Genomic DNA, 14212 nt, shown 5'->3' with positions numbered 1-14212 from the left:
TCCTCTCTACCAGTTTCCCAAATAAGTACCAATATCTTGTAATTTTTCATCAAATTTCCACAACTATCCCTAAAATTATAATACTGCCACAATGAAGATGATTGTGCAGCAATGGTGATCACTGTATAGTACTGTCAAGAAGAAGAGGATTGTGCTACAATGATGATCACCCTGTACTTGCCTAGTACTGCCATGAAGACGATTGTGCTCCAATGATGACCACTGTGTACTTGCCTCCCAAAATGGCTGCATGTTTCCTCACGTTTTGAGGTTCTTTCCTCAATATTCATTCAACACAAAGATCCAAAATGGCTGCACACTATGCACATTTTTTAGGCACTTTCTACAAATGTCTTAGGATGGTTGCTTCATCACCTGGATAATTTGAAGGACGCTACAGTATGTAGCCCTTGTGCTGGCCAAAAAGCACTCCTGTACCCTTACATTTAAGACAAACGCCAACCTGGTACCTCAGGAAAGTTCCAATCACCATACACTGGAGTCCCAGAGCACAACACCAGCTCAACAACTCAAGGCAGCACGGGCGCAAGCAGAAATCAATTTGGCGCTGTAGGGTCCTTCCAATCTGCAGATATGGTTTCGATCTCCTCGACACCAATTGAAGTGATGGGTCAACTCAGGTAGGAGGTTAGCTTCTTTTATTGTATTTATCCATGAGAACCCACGGACACCACTGTGTCTTCTTCCCTCAAGCAGCTGTAACTGCTTTTCTTCCAATCGTCCTACTAAGCCCCACCTTCCAAATTCCATATTTCATTTCAATACATACATTCTATAACTACAACATTACACTGTCCATAGTGTACACCTGCTGTTGGGACCAGTATGAAACCAACGGTTTCCCAGTTGTACTCAGTTTAGTGTCCCTATTTAGGCGAATGGCAGAGGTTGAGCATCCCCTGAATTAAACAGAAATACACTTGATGGTTAAGAACCACACTATTTACCGCTAAATAATGTGGGCCTCGACAGTTTTTGTGTTTGGTCCATGTGACGTGAGCGCGGGTGTGGGCGGATCTTGCAATATTTTTCTTTGGGATTCAGTGTGAAAATATAAGTACACCCTTAGCACGAGGTTGGCACTCAGCAGGGCTCAGTTGAACACGTGACCCGCACTGAAGCAGCAGCAAAGGGAGGGATTGAAGTATAAATATTGTTAGTTAAAAAAAAAACTGAGATTGAAATCTCTCGAACTAAATACTACCTTTCTGCAATGGGTTGAGGAATGAAAGGGCATGTGCAGTCAACCAAGGAATCAAATGCCAAACAATATGGCTGCCAGCGTCGGGCAGCCATAGAAAGAGGACAATGCACACAGCACATTGTTGGTGTTATTATCGTAGGGAGTCCAAACGCATTTAAGTCAATTTTCTTGAATGGCATTCTTGTGTTGGTGTTGCGTGGGATACCTTTTCAAGTATGCCTCATTTCCAGAGTTAGAAGTGGGCGGGAACTAAACAGAAAGACTTTCCTATATGTTTTACTAAAAATCAGCCATCCTTTCCTTACTTTTTGTCAGCCAGAACATTCCAGGATAGCAGGCAAAGGGCGCATTTCTTTTTGCTGCCCCTTTACTGGGGATCGAACCTCCTCCCTACTGGAACTGCTGTCATATCACACCCCATTGAGTTATCTTGCAGCCGCTGGCTTGATGTTTTTTTTATTTCAGTAGCCTGCTTTGGAAATAAAGCCCATTCCTGAGCCCCCTCGTAGCCCTACGCCCGCAGTGATCAGCATTTGTGTCCTGAGTTTCATTAACCAATGAACATTAAATTGTTGCAGGCACAGAAGTGTGTGCAGATAATGGGCGTGTGGAAAGGGTGGCTTTAGTCTTTGACATGTCCCTTAAAAGGTGCGAATGGTGGGTGATTAGAAAATGGAGGGTCTCTCCAGCTGTATGCTACGCGGTCAATGACTGGAAGTACTGGTGTTGGTTTAAGATGCATTTTTTTTCACTGTGTTTCTTTCAGTCTTTACACAGTCGTGGGGGGTGGAGTGGATGAAAGGTATGGGGTATGGGGTTTGTATTGCCACACATTGATTCAAGGACCTTATCATTCTTTGCCACCCTTAACTATGCGCGTTTGTCCAAATCTGCGACCTAAAGGGTTGTGTAAAATCGTAGGTATCGGTGCAGTGTGAAACACAGATAACATACTTGGATGGTGGTGACCCTCCTAACTCATTCCACTGAGTAAGTGGGGGGAGTGTTGGGGGGGCAGCAGAGAACATAGTTCTACTACTTTGTTCTGTGCACTTCGATACCTGCTCATTTTCTAAGTTGAACATTTTTTATAGGTATGATTAGAAGAGCTTCAGCTCTCCGATTCTACAACCTGTCGTTAATGTAACAATATGAGACCACGCATCAGTCCATGCCAGTTTTATCTCAGCCACGTCCTGGGCAATCACATGTTTTTCTTTTGTTATGTTAGTTAGAAAATGTGTATTTACAAGGAATCGTTCGTAAAATAACCAAGTCCCCAGAGTGTGGGCAGTGTCCGTGTGTTCCTAGAATCATTATAGGTTACCATATACTTAGCATTTGTTACAAAGATTGCAGGAAAGCTGTTGCCTAGCAATGCATCGTTAAGTAAACATTGATGAACGGCCACCAGTGCCATCTAACCTGCCCTTTCCTGCCTCCCACAACATCCTGGATTTAGTTTAAGCTCCAGGCGCCTGTCCTCACACTGAACACGTTGTGATGCTTCTTAAACCATTTTCAGTCATTGAATCAGGGCTCAATTCGAGGGTACGCGTGGGGACACAGTCACCCCACTTTTTTCAGGATTCCCCGCTCTTTTTTTAGAGGGCCCCTTGATATGCGGATTTCTGGTGACGCTACATTCAATTGGTATGTTAATGTGTCCCCCCTACTTTGTTTTTAGGACTAGACCCCTTCCTTGAATTATAAGACTCCTATCTTAACAACAATTATTTGTAAATATACTAATACTGATTTGATTGTAAACAAACAAAACACAGCAGGTCATCCTTCTCACCAAGTACATGTGTTGCACAATAACTAGAAAGTCAGGCCTGTTGTCTTTGTCAAGGCTGTTTAGGGACGTTCCTGTGCTTTTCTCATGTACTGCAAAATGGGGTTGAATGTATCTCTTTTTTGCTTGTGACTGCTCTGGTGTTTTGCGTTAAACAGAAATGGCTCTTTGGAGAGCCATCTCGCCTCTTCACCTAGAAATGTTGTGAGGCTGGCAGATTTCTTTTATTGCTCTAAAAAGGTACTTGTGGATAAAATCACAGCCATGCATTCTTCTTTTCTTTCAAAGACTTGGGGTGGTCTTATGCGTCTGTCTTCCATTCTACTGTTTCCCTTTATGTAACCTTTTGCATTTTGTGTTTATTCACTGACATTCCAATAGATTTTTCTTGGCCTTCTGCCTGGCTGGAATATTGAGGCCGCAAATTAGGAATGCTTAAGAAGTCCCACAAAGAAGAGGCTTTGCTGTGAAAATGAAGCTCACAGCTCTTTCGCCGGGAGCTTCCTAGCTTACCCGAATGATAAATGATGGCACGGGTTTCGGTGGGAGATCGGTGGCGGGATTGGAGATTAGGCGTCAAGAGCCAGGCTTCTGGCCTCTTCTCTCAGACAGTGAGTGGCCTACATGACAACAATGATTTTCTGTTTTTTATCTCTCTTTCAGGGGCTAATTTTGTAACCCGAAAAATTAGTCGATCAGTAGCGAAAATTCATCTTGGACAGCTGGAACGCTTCAGCCTGGGGAATCTGGACTCCAAGCGGGACTGGGGCCATGCCAAGGACTACGTTGAGGTAGGCGGTGTGCCATGAGCCTTAACTGAAACCGTGTATTTGTGTTGGGGTGTGTGCTTGACGCACCGCCTCAAGTGAAGCTCTGCGGCCTGCAGGGGGTATCTTGTGAATTGCTGCCAGCGCAGGACTGTTAACCTTGTGGTGCTCTCCATCTCAGACCGGGGAGTTAAGGAGCGACCTACCCCATTCGTGACCCGAACAAAAAAAACAAATCCCGAAATACCAAGCAACTTCAGGTCTGCATTCCTCAGCCGAATCCCTATGGGAACTTTTACTGTACTGCTTGCAATATGTATGCTTTTTTTTTACAACTTTTCTTTTCACCCAATATTTGTACAACCTTTTATCTCTGAAGTTAAAAAGCAAAGTGTCACGCAATCCTATTTCCCTATTAAATTCTCACTGAGACTTTGAAAAGGGGCTCTGGGAGTACACACTTGAAGAAATCCGAAGGTAATGCTGACAACGCAAATTCTTTCAAAGGGTCTTTTTTTTGCTCAAGGAAAACACATTCTAACATTTTTTTATGATGGGGGTTGAAGCGGGAGTGTTGAATATTCCTGAAACAGTAACGTATGTATTTTAACCGTATCAGTTTGGATTAATTTTGTTGGTTCAAATGTACCTTGCATGTAATGGTAAAAGTTTACTTTTTTAGAAAGAAATAAGAATTGATTTTGGAAGGAATGTTTTCCTTATGTACGTCCAACTTGGTTTTCCGTATGCTTTCATATACTAGGCCTTTAATTAAACAATAATTTCACATTCCACAAGCATTACCATGTGATAGTGGCCCTCTGCTCAAGTTAACAGTCTGAGGAAGGTGAGGGCATTTAACGAGGGTCAATGGACGTTACTACCGGGTAGTGTCCAGAGGAGGGGGTGTTCTTGCTATTAAATCATCTTCTGTTTAACACTAGGAGAGACAAAGGAACAACAATGGAATTTTGTGACAAAGGACTTACGCTACCCATTATTGCCCTTTGGCATTGCATTGTCTGCCGTGCAAGTGCCTGTTGCCTAAAAAAAAATTATGAACTCAATCTGAGGGCCATGCTGGGTAAATGTAAATGTAATTGGTTATTTATAAATCGCTTAATACCGAGAGGTTTCTAAGCACGGAGCAGGGGATTGAACCTGTGTTGCACCGCGTCGTCTTGAATCCAGGGCAAGCGCGTTGCCCCTGAGCTATCCTCCCGAGAGGTGTGTTGGGCTCTGAAGACAGAGTGAAAGGGTCCAAGCAGAGAAGGGGCATTTAACATGGTCAATAGGGCCATAACGCCCTGGACGACCCAAGGGTGGGTACTATAATGCTATTATGACCTGCATCGCTCTTGTTACTATATAGCATGATTACCGATTATGTGGCTCTCCCCCGTGATCCTTAGCCAAGTTAGTCACCAGTGAAGGAACATGGGATTATATTCCAAAACATCTGGAGGGCAACATAGTGATTAATGGTGGTGTGTGCGCCAGCGCAGTTGCAGTAATTGATTGCAGGTATGCCCACACTGCCCATTGCCTTAGAATGCAGAGCTCGGAACAATGTGTGGGTTATTCAAACCAATCTGTGGGTTACACTAGTTTCTGTAGCGTAGATATGGTCCAATGAGAATGCTCTTTGAGAATTCCAAAGGGTATATATAACCTGTTTACTCGAGGTGTGCTTATTATCCTCATCGTGTTATTCAGCGCAAATTCAAATTAAACAGAATCGAGGACAGTATGTTCTAAAGGATAAGAGACTGTATAATGCTTGATGCACACTTTTATGTATGCCATTTGCAAATCAGATTCTGCCCAAGCGTTGTTTTTATCATTTGAAAAATTATAATATGTTACGTTATGTTACTGGGAGATATACAGCGCACCGCTTCCATTTGCATGGCCTCCAAGCGCTGTGGCTGCACTGAAAGAGATCTTGGTTGGTTAGGACAGAGGGAGGGGGAAAGGGAAAATGCGAGGTAGTTATGCTGCTGTGTTGATTCTTGCACTTTAAAAGTGCCTAGTGTCTGTGTTCGCGTCTGTTTCTAGGTTGTCTGTAAAGAGGTCATCGAGGCATTTGTGTCCAGATGGGAGCCTCGTGGGCCCGTGGCCATAGGGTGCATTGGCTGGGTGGGGTTATTTAAGCTGGTTGTAGAGATGCTGAGTTCTGTCGCTTGATGTCTGTATGGAAAGATTTGGTCATTTTCCAGTAGTACGCCAATTAGTTATAGTTTTGATCATCGGATCCAACTTTTCTATATGCATTAGATAACATCATCCAGTTCTTAACAGCAATCGCTTGTGTCACAGGTCTCGAAGTCCTGCATCATGCATGTGACAGTCCAGGGGTGTTGCTAGGTCTGGAAAAGATCAGGGGATAAGCTAATGTCAGGATTGGTGGGATTCGGGGCTAGCTGTAGCCTTTTGGTTGTAGTTCATGAGCTTCTATCCGGGGCTACAACCAAAAGACCCGGGGCTATAGCCCTCTCAGACCCAAAGCAACACCTCTGTGTGACACTTAAAGGCTTCTTTTTTAGGACTCGAGAGAAAAGGTTTAGAACTCTTTTATTTATAGGAATGTGTAATATTTCCCAAAAGCTATTATTCGGGGGGCTGTCACCAGATCCAGTGGAACACATTCCAGGTGCCGGATTGGAGCTGTTTGAAACTTTTGCTGAACTTGCGACCTGGTTCCTGTGGTAATTTAAAAGGGCCTCCTCACTGGTCTTAAAGATGACATGATTGCTTTGCTTCATGATGGACGGAAACTAGACACGTGTTCATTAATGTGAGAGTCCATACTTAGTACATTAGAAGAGTCTCCCTAACCTAAATGCTGTAGAGACACCACATCACAAGGAGAACACTGGGATATTGCAATGCTTTCCTAAGCAGATTCCAGGAGCAGTGGGAGGAGGGTGGGTAGTAAGACCCCTCCGGGATCACAATCTACTTTGTCCAAGTACTGTCGCTGTTGTTAAGAGAGGTGAACTTGGGGGGAAAGGGGATAGCTTTTAAGGTGGAAGAGGTGTTTGTAAAGGGAATTTAAATGTGTTTAAAGTGAAGGAAGATGTTAGGTTAAAGGGGAGTGAGGGGAAACTAGCGCCGAAAATCGGAATTGTGGTATTGCACAGCAATCCGGAAGTGTTTGTATGATGGTCATTGATGCCCGTCTAGATTTAAAGATGTAGCAAATAGGAGGCAGACAGAGCATCATTCTACTGCCCCCATAGATAGTCACTGGACACATTCTCGGCCTCCATTACTGCACCGCTGCCCTACGGAGCTACACCCATTACATTAAATGTGAGTTAAAAATCCACACAGGACAACAGTTCTCCTGTTATGTTTGTTGCAGAGCCAAAACGCACCGCAACAAACGAGCAAAAAATAGCCAGTCAATTGGCACAGCAAGTAGAGTGCTCGCTTTGACATCCGTGCAGAATCCCAGCAGGGCCAAACTCAGCCTTTCGATAAATGAGCACCACACACCCTGGGTAATAATAAGCAGCCCTCAGATGCCTGGAGGTTTGTCGTCCTATATAAATGCGAAATTATTAATATTTAGCAGTGGATGTACCCCTGGGGAGAGGACACGGGGGACTATGCGGTCTGTCACTCAGGCGAGGGTGTGGCCCGCCGCTCAGGTGGGGGGTGCAGCGCTGCCCGCTACCTATATTGGCAGGACGCCATTGCTGGGATGTTTAACAATTTCACCTCCGAGAGTCGTCAACTTCTGTGTTTTACTTCAGAGGGTGTTTTAATTTGGCTTAATGAGCGCATACTGGCAGTTCACAAGCTAAAGTTATTCTTCCATCTGGCAGATGTATACATCAACGAGTTCCAAAGGCCTTATTTCGTCGAAGGGTTAAAAAAATGGCACAACTTTTCTGTACACAGAGAGAACTTCGTCCATATAACTTTTAATGTTCATAAGTCTTTGAAATGTACCACAGAGAAGGAACCACAGTGGCTCGTGGGAGTTTATCTCATGTATTCCTTTCCAGAGGAAATGGCAAAACTGCCCTCTGGATGGACCTGATCACTGTGAAATAACTCGTTGGCAGGGTCGCACTTGCTCTGTCCCTATATATCCTTTGTTGGACTTACTGACTCTCCTTGGAAGTCGTCTCTCTGACCATGTTAGAGCATTGAGGGCACGAACCAGATCAGTGCCCTCAATGGGAGCTAGGCCAATAATTGGTGATTTGAGGTGGGCCATAGAAGTGGTATTTTGTCTGCCTGGTGAATGAGTGAAATGCCATGATTTCTATGGCTACTCTTTCAGGTCCATGTTGGTCAGTGCATTTACAAATGGATATGGTGACTATCACCTTGATGTGCACGATTTGACAATCACATTATAGCTTTGTCCAGAGAGCTTCTAGTCCCTCTGATGTAATGTCCTAACTGCCCTACAGAAATCTGTGAAATACTACCAAAGCTATATAACTCTCTAAACTTGACAGAAGTGTGTCTGCATAATGCAGACTCACATCACTGCCATTCCCTGCACAAGAAAAGTATGTATCGTTAAATAGCTAAAATGCTCACATTTGAGAGTAGTTATCCCATTTCTTTATTAATTGGGTGGAATCCTGCAGTTGTTCACTTCACTCAAACTATCTTAACCCTAGAATTAAATTACCTTCATTGTATGTCTCATTCATTTGGTAGAGAGGTGTAACCTGCAGCTCTCCAGATGTTTTGGCCTAGGGTTCCCAGTATCCCTTGCCATGGACTATTCCGGTTCGGCTGATGGGTATTGTAGGCTCAAACATCTGGTGTGCCACAAATTGCCTTCCCCTTCTGTTGACAAACATTGGTTCATACCAAAGTAATTGCTTTTAGCATCGTTAATAATCTACTGATGGACTCACCAAAACTATTTCCAGACTGCAGATCTCGGGTCCTTTCTTCTACTGATGCTTGGTCACATCCGTGCATGCGCTGAAGACCATTGCACGCCTGTTGGCTTTGTCAATTTTGTTGATTTAATGCCTTCCAGAATAGTCATTGTGTTAGAAAATTGTGTACTTATTATATTGGCTACAATTATTTTGAGGATAAAAGGGAGCCTAGAGTGTTTATCTTTTTCTCTCTTGATGATATTCAAAGCTGTCATCTTCTGGTTGCCAACTATTATCAATTCTAGAACCGAATCACAGTTAGAAGTCGTGTGTTGCATTATCTCTATGCTAATATGTCTTTGAAAGCTGCACCTCCGTGTATTGCCCTATGCTCAGCATTATTTTCTATTTGTATTGCCTGTCATGAGAGAGAGAGATACAAAAGTACTTGTACCACTAAGACATTCTTTCTTTCCATTATCACTCATGCTCACCACCTCTATTTTGATGCATCTTCTGAGTGAAGTGTTGGGGTCCAAGGCTGGTAGCAGTGGCATGACTTTGGGGCCTGAATTGGGCAAGTGTGTGGCATTCTTTGCTAACAATTTTAATTCATATGTACCATCTTTCCATCTATGAAATGACAGTAAAGAGGGGGCATGACCAAAAATGTTCAAAATCAACTGTGCTTGTTAATGCTGTATTTGGTGCACACCACTGAACCTCATTATCTGGAAGAATACAGTTCACACATCTGGCGACTCAGTGATTCCAGAAGGAATGAACGAGAAATGCAATGTATTCTGTTACCTATGAATAATGTTATTGATTACCGCATTATTGTTCGCGTTCTTTACGGAATCTTCTTCCTTGTAGGTTGATCATTTCTTACTATTCTGTTCATATAATATGCAGTAGCTAACAATACTCTTCACGTAATTATGGCCATGAACACCTGCCACAAAAAGAGAATGACGTGTTCGTTTTTGCCTTACACTATGTTTGCACATTAATTAGATCTTATGCACAATAATCATTTCAGATTGCTATGATCACTTTCTAGATCTGTCAGCTAGAGAGACAGTACTTGCTTAGTCAACACTTTGAGGCTGTTCAGTTTGCATTATTAATGTTTTTAATTCTTGTTTCATTTTTGGTATTCTTTGTTTTTATTTCTGTCTGCTTTCAGGAGTAGGAATTCCAGGCTTGCCTTGGTTTTCTATACTCGATACAGAATAACAATTTTTCTGGTGCCGTTTGCTTCTGTTATCACTTTCATTTTTGGGTTCTCCCCTATTTTGCACTTTACTACATTCATTTGGATTTTTCACTTTGTATTATTATTTGTTATCATTCTTGAAAAAATTATTCAGACTGACTTTTTGTAGAACACTACTCATATACATCATGTGTACTCTTTTAGACTTTTGGTCAGCATACCGGGCCCATCACACTATGCAAGGACATAATCCTGGATCAACGTGCATGTCGATGCACTTATGTTATACACTGTTTGCAGTCTGTGGCCCTGCAAGCCCGAGGCACAAATGCTTGCACACAAAAGTGTGCAATGCTGTGCTCTGGTCTTTTGGTGCCATGGTCTGCAGCCTGCAGGAACAACAGAGGAGCAGGGAGCTTGGAGATGGAGGGGAGAGCGCGCAGCAGGTAAGTGCGGAAGGAGGCAGGCGTAGGATAGTGCGTAGCGGCTAGGACAGAGAGAGGGCCACATACAAAAGGATGCACCCGCAGAACAGCAGCCTTTTGCACTGCAATCGCGGATGTGTCATTTTGTGCATTGCCATTAGACGTAGAACTGTAGCACCCTGTTCTGTGTATGTCCCAGACATTACTGTAAGCCGTACTGTTTTCTGCAGGCTTTAATCTTGAACCTGTGTAACCCAAATTTGTGACTTGCTGAGTTCTATATATTTTCTATATTTTCATTGTTCTGGCATTTGTTTGTCTTTATGCCTCACTGTGGAGGGTATTTACTCACTACGATTTCAATTTTTTACATGTTTTCTTTTTCAAGGTTAACAGTTTTGTTCCAAGTTCATCACTCTTGACCAGGCATAAGTGCCTGTGACTTGAGATATATTCAACATAAAAAAGTATGAATTCAAGCGTTACTCTAGAAGTTCTCTCAAAAACGTAATTGTTTCAAAATATTGGCCATAACAAAAAACATATATTGGCATTAAAAATAAAGTTCTGATGTAAAATAGGGAGCATATTTGCTGTAAGGGCCTGCTTTTAATGAACTTGGGGGCATCCATTATGTATGAAGAAACAGTATATTCTCTGTAATTCAATGCTCTCGCAACAGTAATCAAGCACAAGCCCCCTATTGGGAGCATGTGCTTGTTACAGCCGTCCAGAAGAGAATTGAAACACACATTCACAGGATAGGCAGTCCTATGAATGCCATCCTAATACAGCAAACACATGCTTTTCAGCAAAATAAGTAGTGTATATGTGCGTAATGTACATTTTTATAAATGTGCACATCAAGTTTATGTAGAACATGTCCATTAATTTAGGGCATGTGCTCTAGCTCTTGTATACACAGGCTACTGAGTGGCATGAGTATGTGCCAAAATTGCATGTGTCATAAGAGTCTGTGCTTAAGTGTGTATGGTGTTAGACATATGAGTGTTTGGTGTGGAAGTTTCTGGTGTATAAAGGTTTTACAGTTTGTACATGTACACAATTTACATCTCCAGTGCTTTTCATATACATATAAAACATGTGTTATAAGAATGTGTGTCATAATAGTGTGTGTCTGGTAAGTGTCTGTGTTGTGTGTGTATGTCTGTCACGTGTTTTGTGAAAGTGAGTGTCTTTTGGTGGTCAGTGTCTTTTGATGGTGAGTGCCTTGACTTGTGAAGGTGAGTGTCTTGAAGGTGTGTGTGTTGTAAGGGCAAGTGTTGTATGGTGTGCGAGTGTCTAACGTATAAAGTCATGAAATCCACATGTCATATACGCCTCCTATTTTTATGTAGTATGACATTAAAGTCACGCTTTAATTTGATGTGAGTTTTTATATATATAGAAGGCATGTAAGAGTTTTGAAGTCTATACATTTATGCATACATTGCAGTTATGCAATTTACATCTGCTGCAAATGAACATCATCGTCAGTCCTGAATTTCATGGGACATGGGCGTATTCAGACGTATACTGGTGTACCTGTACAAAATGTACATCTCGCACATGTTTGTGCACAGTTTATAAATAAAATGTACATTAATTTATTGTGTACCTCCTATTATTAAAGAAACCTCACATTTACATGAGCTAAACATTTGATGTGAGTTTTCAATATGTACTAGATCCATTTGTTTTACAGTTCATGCATGTATGTAATTTACATCTCTTGTACATCGGTCATTTGTTACTTTGATGCGAGTTTTGTTATGTATTGTAGCGTTCATGTTCAAAAGTTACATCTTGTACACGTTCATGTATAGTTTGTATAAAGGTGCACATTCATTCTTTGAGAGCTTCATATAAAGATAAATCTGAAAACATGAATCTCTCAAAATTGGTCAGATCGATGTTTGAAGTTTGTTTTCATTGCGCCACTTGATGATGAAATGTAGGTGCATTCTAGAAATCTTGGACATCGAAGTGGTCAATTTTGAGATATTTGGGCCAAAATAATATTTTTTCCCCATCTGAAAATGGAATGTTGAAAGCTATTCAAAACACAATCAGAACTATTTCTTTAAAAATATGAAGCTGTCCATGAATTCTGAAATTTTCCATGCAGGGACGGCAGCCTAAAACTTTTACTCTGGATTTTTTCATGGAAGGGTTCAAGAGTCAATAACTTATTTTCTGAAACTGAAACTCTATAGATGATTAACCTTAACTTTTGCCACATGCTAGTGTAATGGCATTATATTATTCTATATATGTACACACACATGTCTTTATGCCTCACTGTGGAGGACATTTACTCAGTACTATTTTCGGTTTGTTCATTTTTCTTTTTCAAAATAAGTGATTTTTATTTCTTGCTCATTACTATGGACCAGGCATTAGTGTGTTAGGTTAAGGTTTTTTTTTACTTCAATCAGCATTTTCATATATAATCAAGCGTAGATCAGAGGAGTGAAGTACAAATCATCATTCCACTTTACTTGATTGTTTAATTATTATAAATGGTTATCAAAAACATCCTGAAGTGCTTTACTTTTCCTATCCTGTGTATACACATGGATATGCTCTACTAGAGGATTTGCTTGTACACATGTCTTTTATCCCTAGATTGTGCTCTTATGAAGTACCAGTTGTCCACAATGCATTGCCCATTTTTCGTCTGCGTACGTTTTGAACAAGACGAGTAGGTGGTTACAAAAGAAATTAGGAATATATCCAGAGCATTGAGTGTTTTATTCCCGAACCAAATACCAATATCAATAGAGGTTTTGTGGTATGTATATTACTTGGGAACAGTCGGTACTAAGGAGGGTTTCCTTGATCCTTTTCATACTGTACCATTTTCAGAACCACACATTCCGCACCCCTTATAGCCGCTTGCCATGCTCAACTACTATGTGTTCTAGGTAAAGAATCCTAGGGAACAGTTAATACAATAAGGTAAACATTGCCTTGTTAATGCCAGAATGCAGATAATTGAAAGGGTATCCCTCTCTGCTAAGCAAGTAGTCCCTTGGTTGAGGCAGTGGAGCAAGGTTGTGTCGGAGGGCTTCGCCTCCAAACCATTCTAAGAAAGTAGTTGGGGTGGACGTCCCTCCTTGCTAACCCCTGGTGCCTGATGCGCTCCCCAGCAGCCTCTTGCTGATTTAAAAAAAAAAAGAAATCACTGTATGAGTGGTGTGCTGTGCCGCACAGGACGGCACGCCACTCACAGCTTTAAAATAAATATTTAATATCAACACTGGTAATATTTAACAGAAAACGCTGGTAATCCCCCTCATGTATGAGTTTTATTTGTCAGAGATCTTCTGTACCACAGCAACTTCTCCAAAAGTGGTAGAAACCTACATTGGATTGTCCCACAACTTCATTAGGTCGCTTCTTACATAACCATACCATATGTTTGTCATTTTTTAATCTGTTACAATATTCTCTTTCTTTTTTTAAATGTTGCAAAGATATTTCAGCAATCTAACTTAAACAGGGACCCCAGTAAATGAACTGGTCAGTTACTGTGGTACACAGTGATAATAACGAATTTGGAATAACGAACAACTTTTTGAATGACCCTAAAATAACAAAAAACAACGTGTTTTTTATTTAAAATATATATGGGATGGGCTAAGGAATAACATGGCTCGGGATGAAGTTGGGGTGGGGTTATGGACCTAAGGAAATGGGGGACTTGGCGGCCCCCCCCCCCCACACAAAACAAAAACAAAAAACAGTATACATTTATAATTTTAGGGTCATGAAAAATGTTTTCGTTATTGCAGTTATCGTTGTAATCACATGGAACCAGTTAGTGTTACGCAGGGCGGTATGCTGCCCCTTTAACGGGATAAAGGTCCCACCCAGCAGACCACATGAGGAGGGACACGTGGGAGAAAGAGTATGG

At 41.7% G+C, this 14212-nt stretch overlaps 1 protein-coding gene and 1 long non-coding RNA gene across 3 annotated transcripts in view; one reads left to right on the top strand and one right to left on the bottom strand.

Moving 5' to 3' along the window:
- GMDS (GDP-mannose 4,6-dehydratase) overlaps positions 1-14212 on the top strand; it is a 3238640-nt gene that overhangs the window by 1564991 nt on the left and 1659437 nt on the right. For both annotated transcript variants that reach the window (XM_069613525.1, XM_069613524.1), the window contains exon 7: positions 3687-3814. In XM_069613525.1, the coding sequence (XP_069469626.1) occupies positions 3687-3814 (128 nt within the window). The remainder of the gene's footprint in view (positions 1-3686; positions 3815-14212) is intronic.
- Positions 1-14212, bottom strand: part of LOC138481396 (uncharacterized) — a 97395-nt gene that overhangs the window by 54690 nt on the left and 28493 nt on the right. The gene's annotated exons all lie outside the window — the stretch shown is intronic.

The sequence above is a fragment of the Ambystoma mexicanum genome, chromosome 5p (genome assembly GCF_040938575.1).
Source record: "Ambystoma mexicanum isolate Mex_15411 chromosome 5p, UKY_AmexF1_1, whole genome shotgun sequence".
In the NCBI taxonomy this organism is placed as follows: Eukaryota; Metazoa; Chordata; class Amphibia; order Caudata; family Ambystomatidae; genus Ambystoma; species Ambystoma mexicanum.
This window is presented reverse-complemented; position numbering and strand designations above follow the sequence as displayed.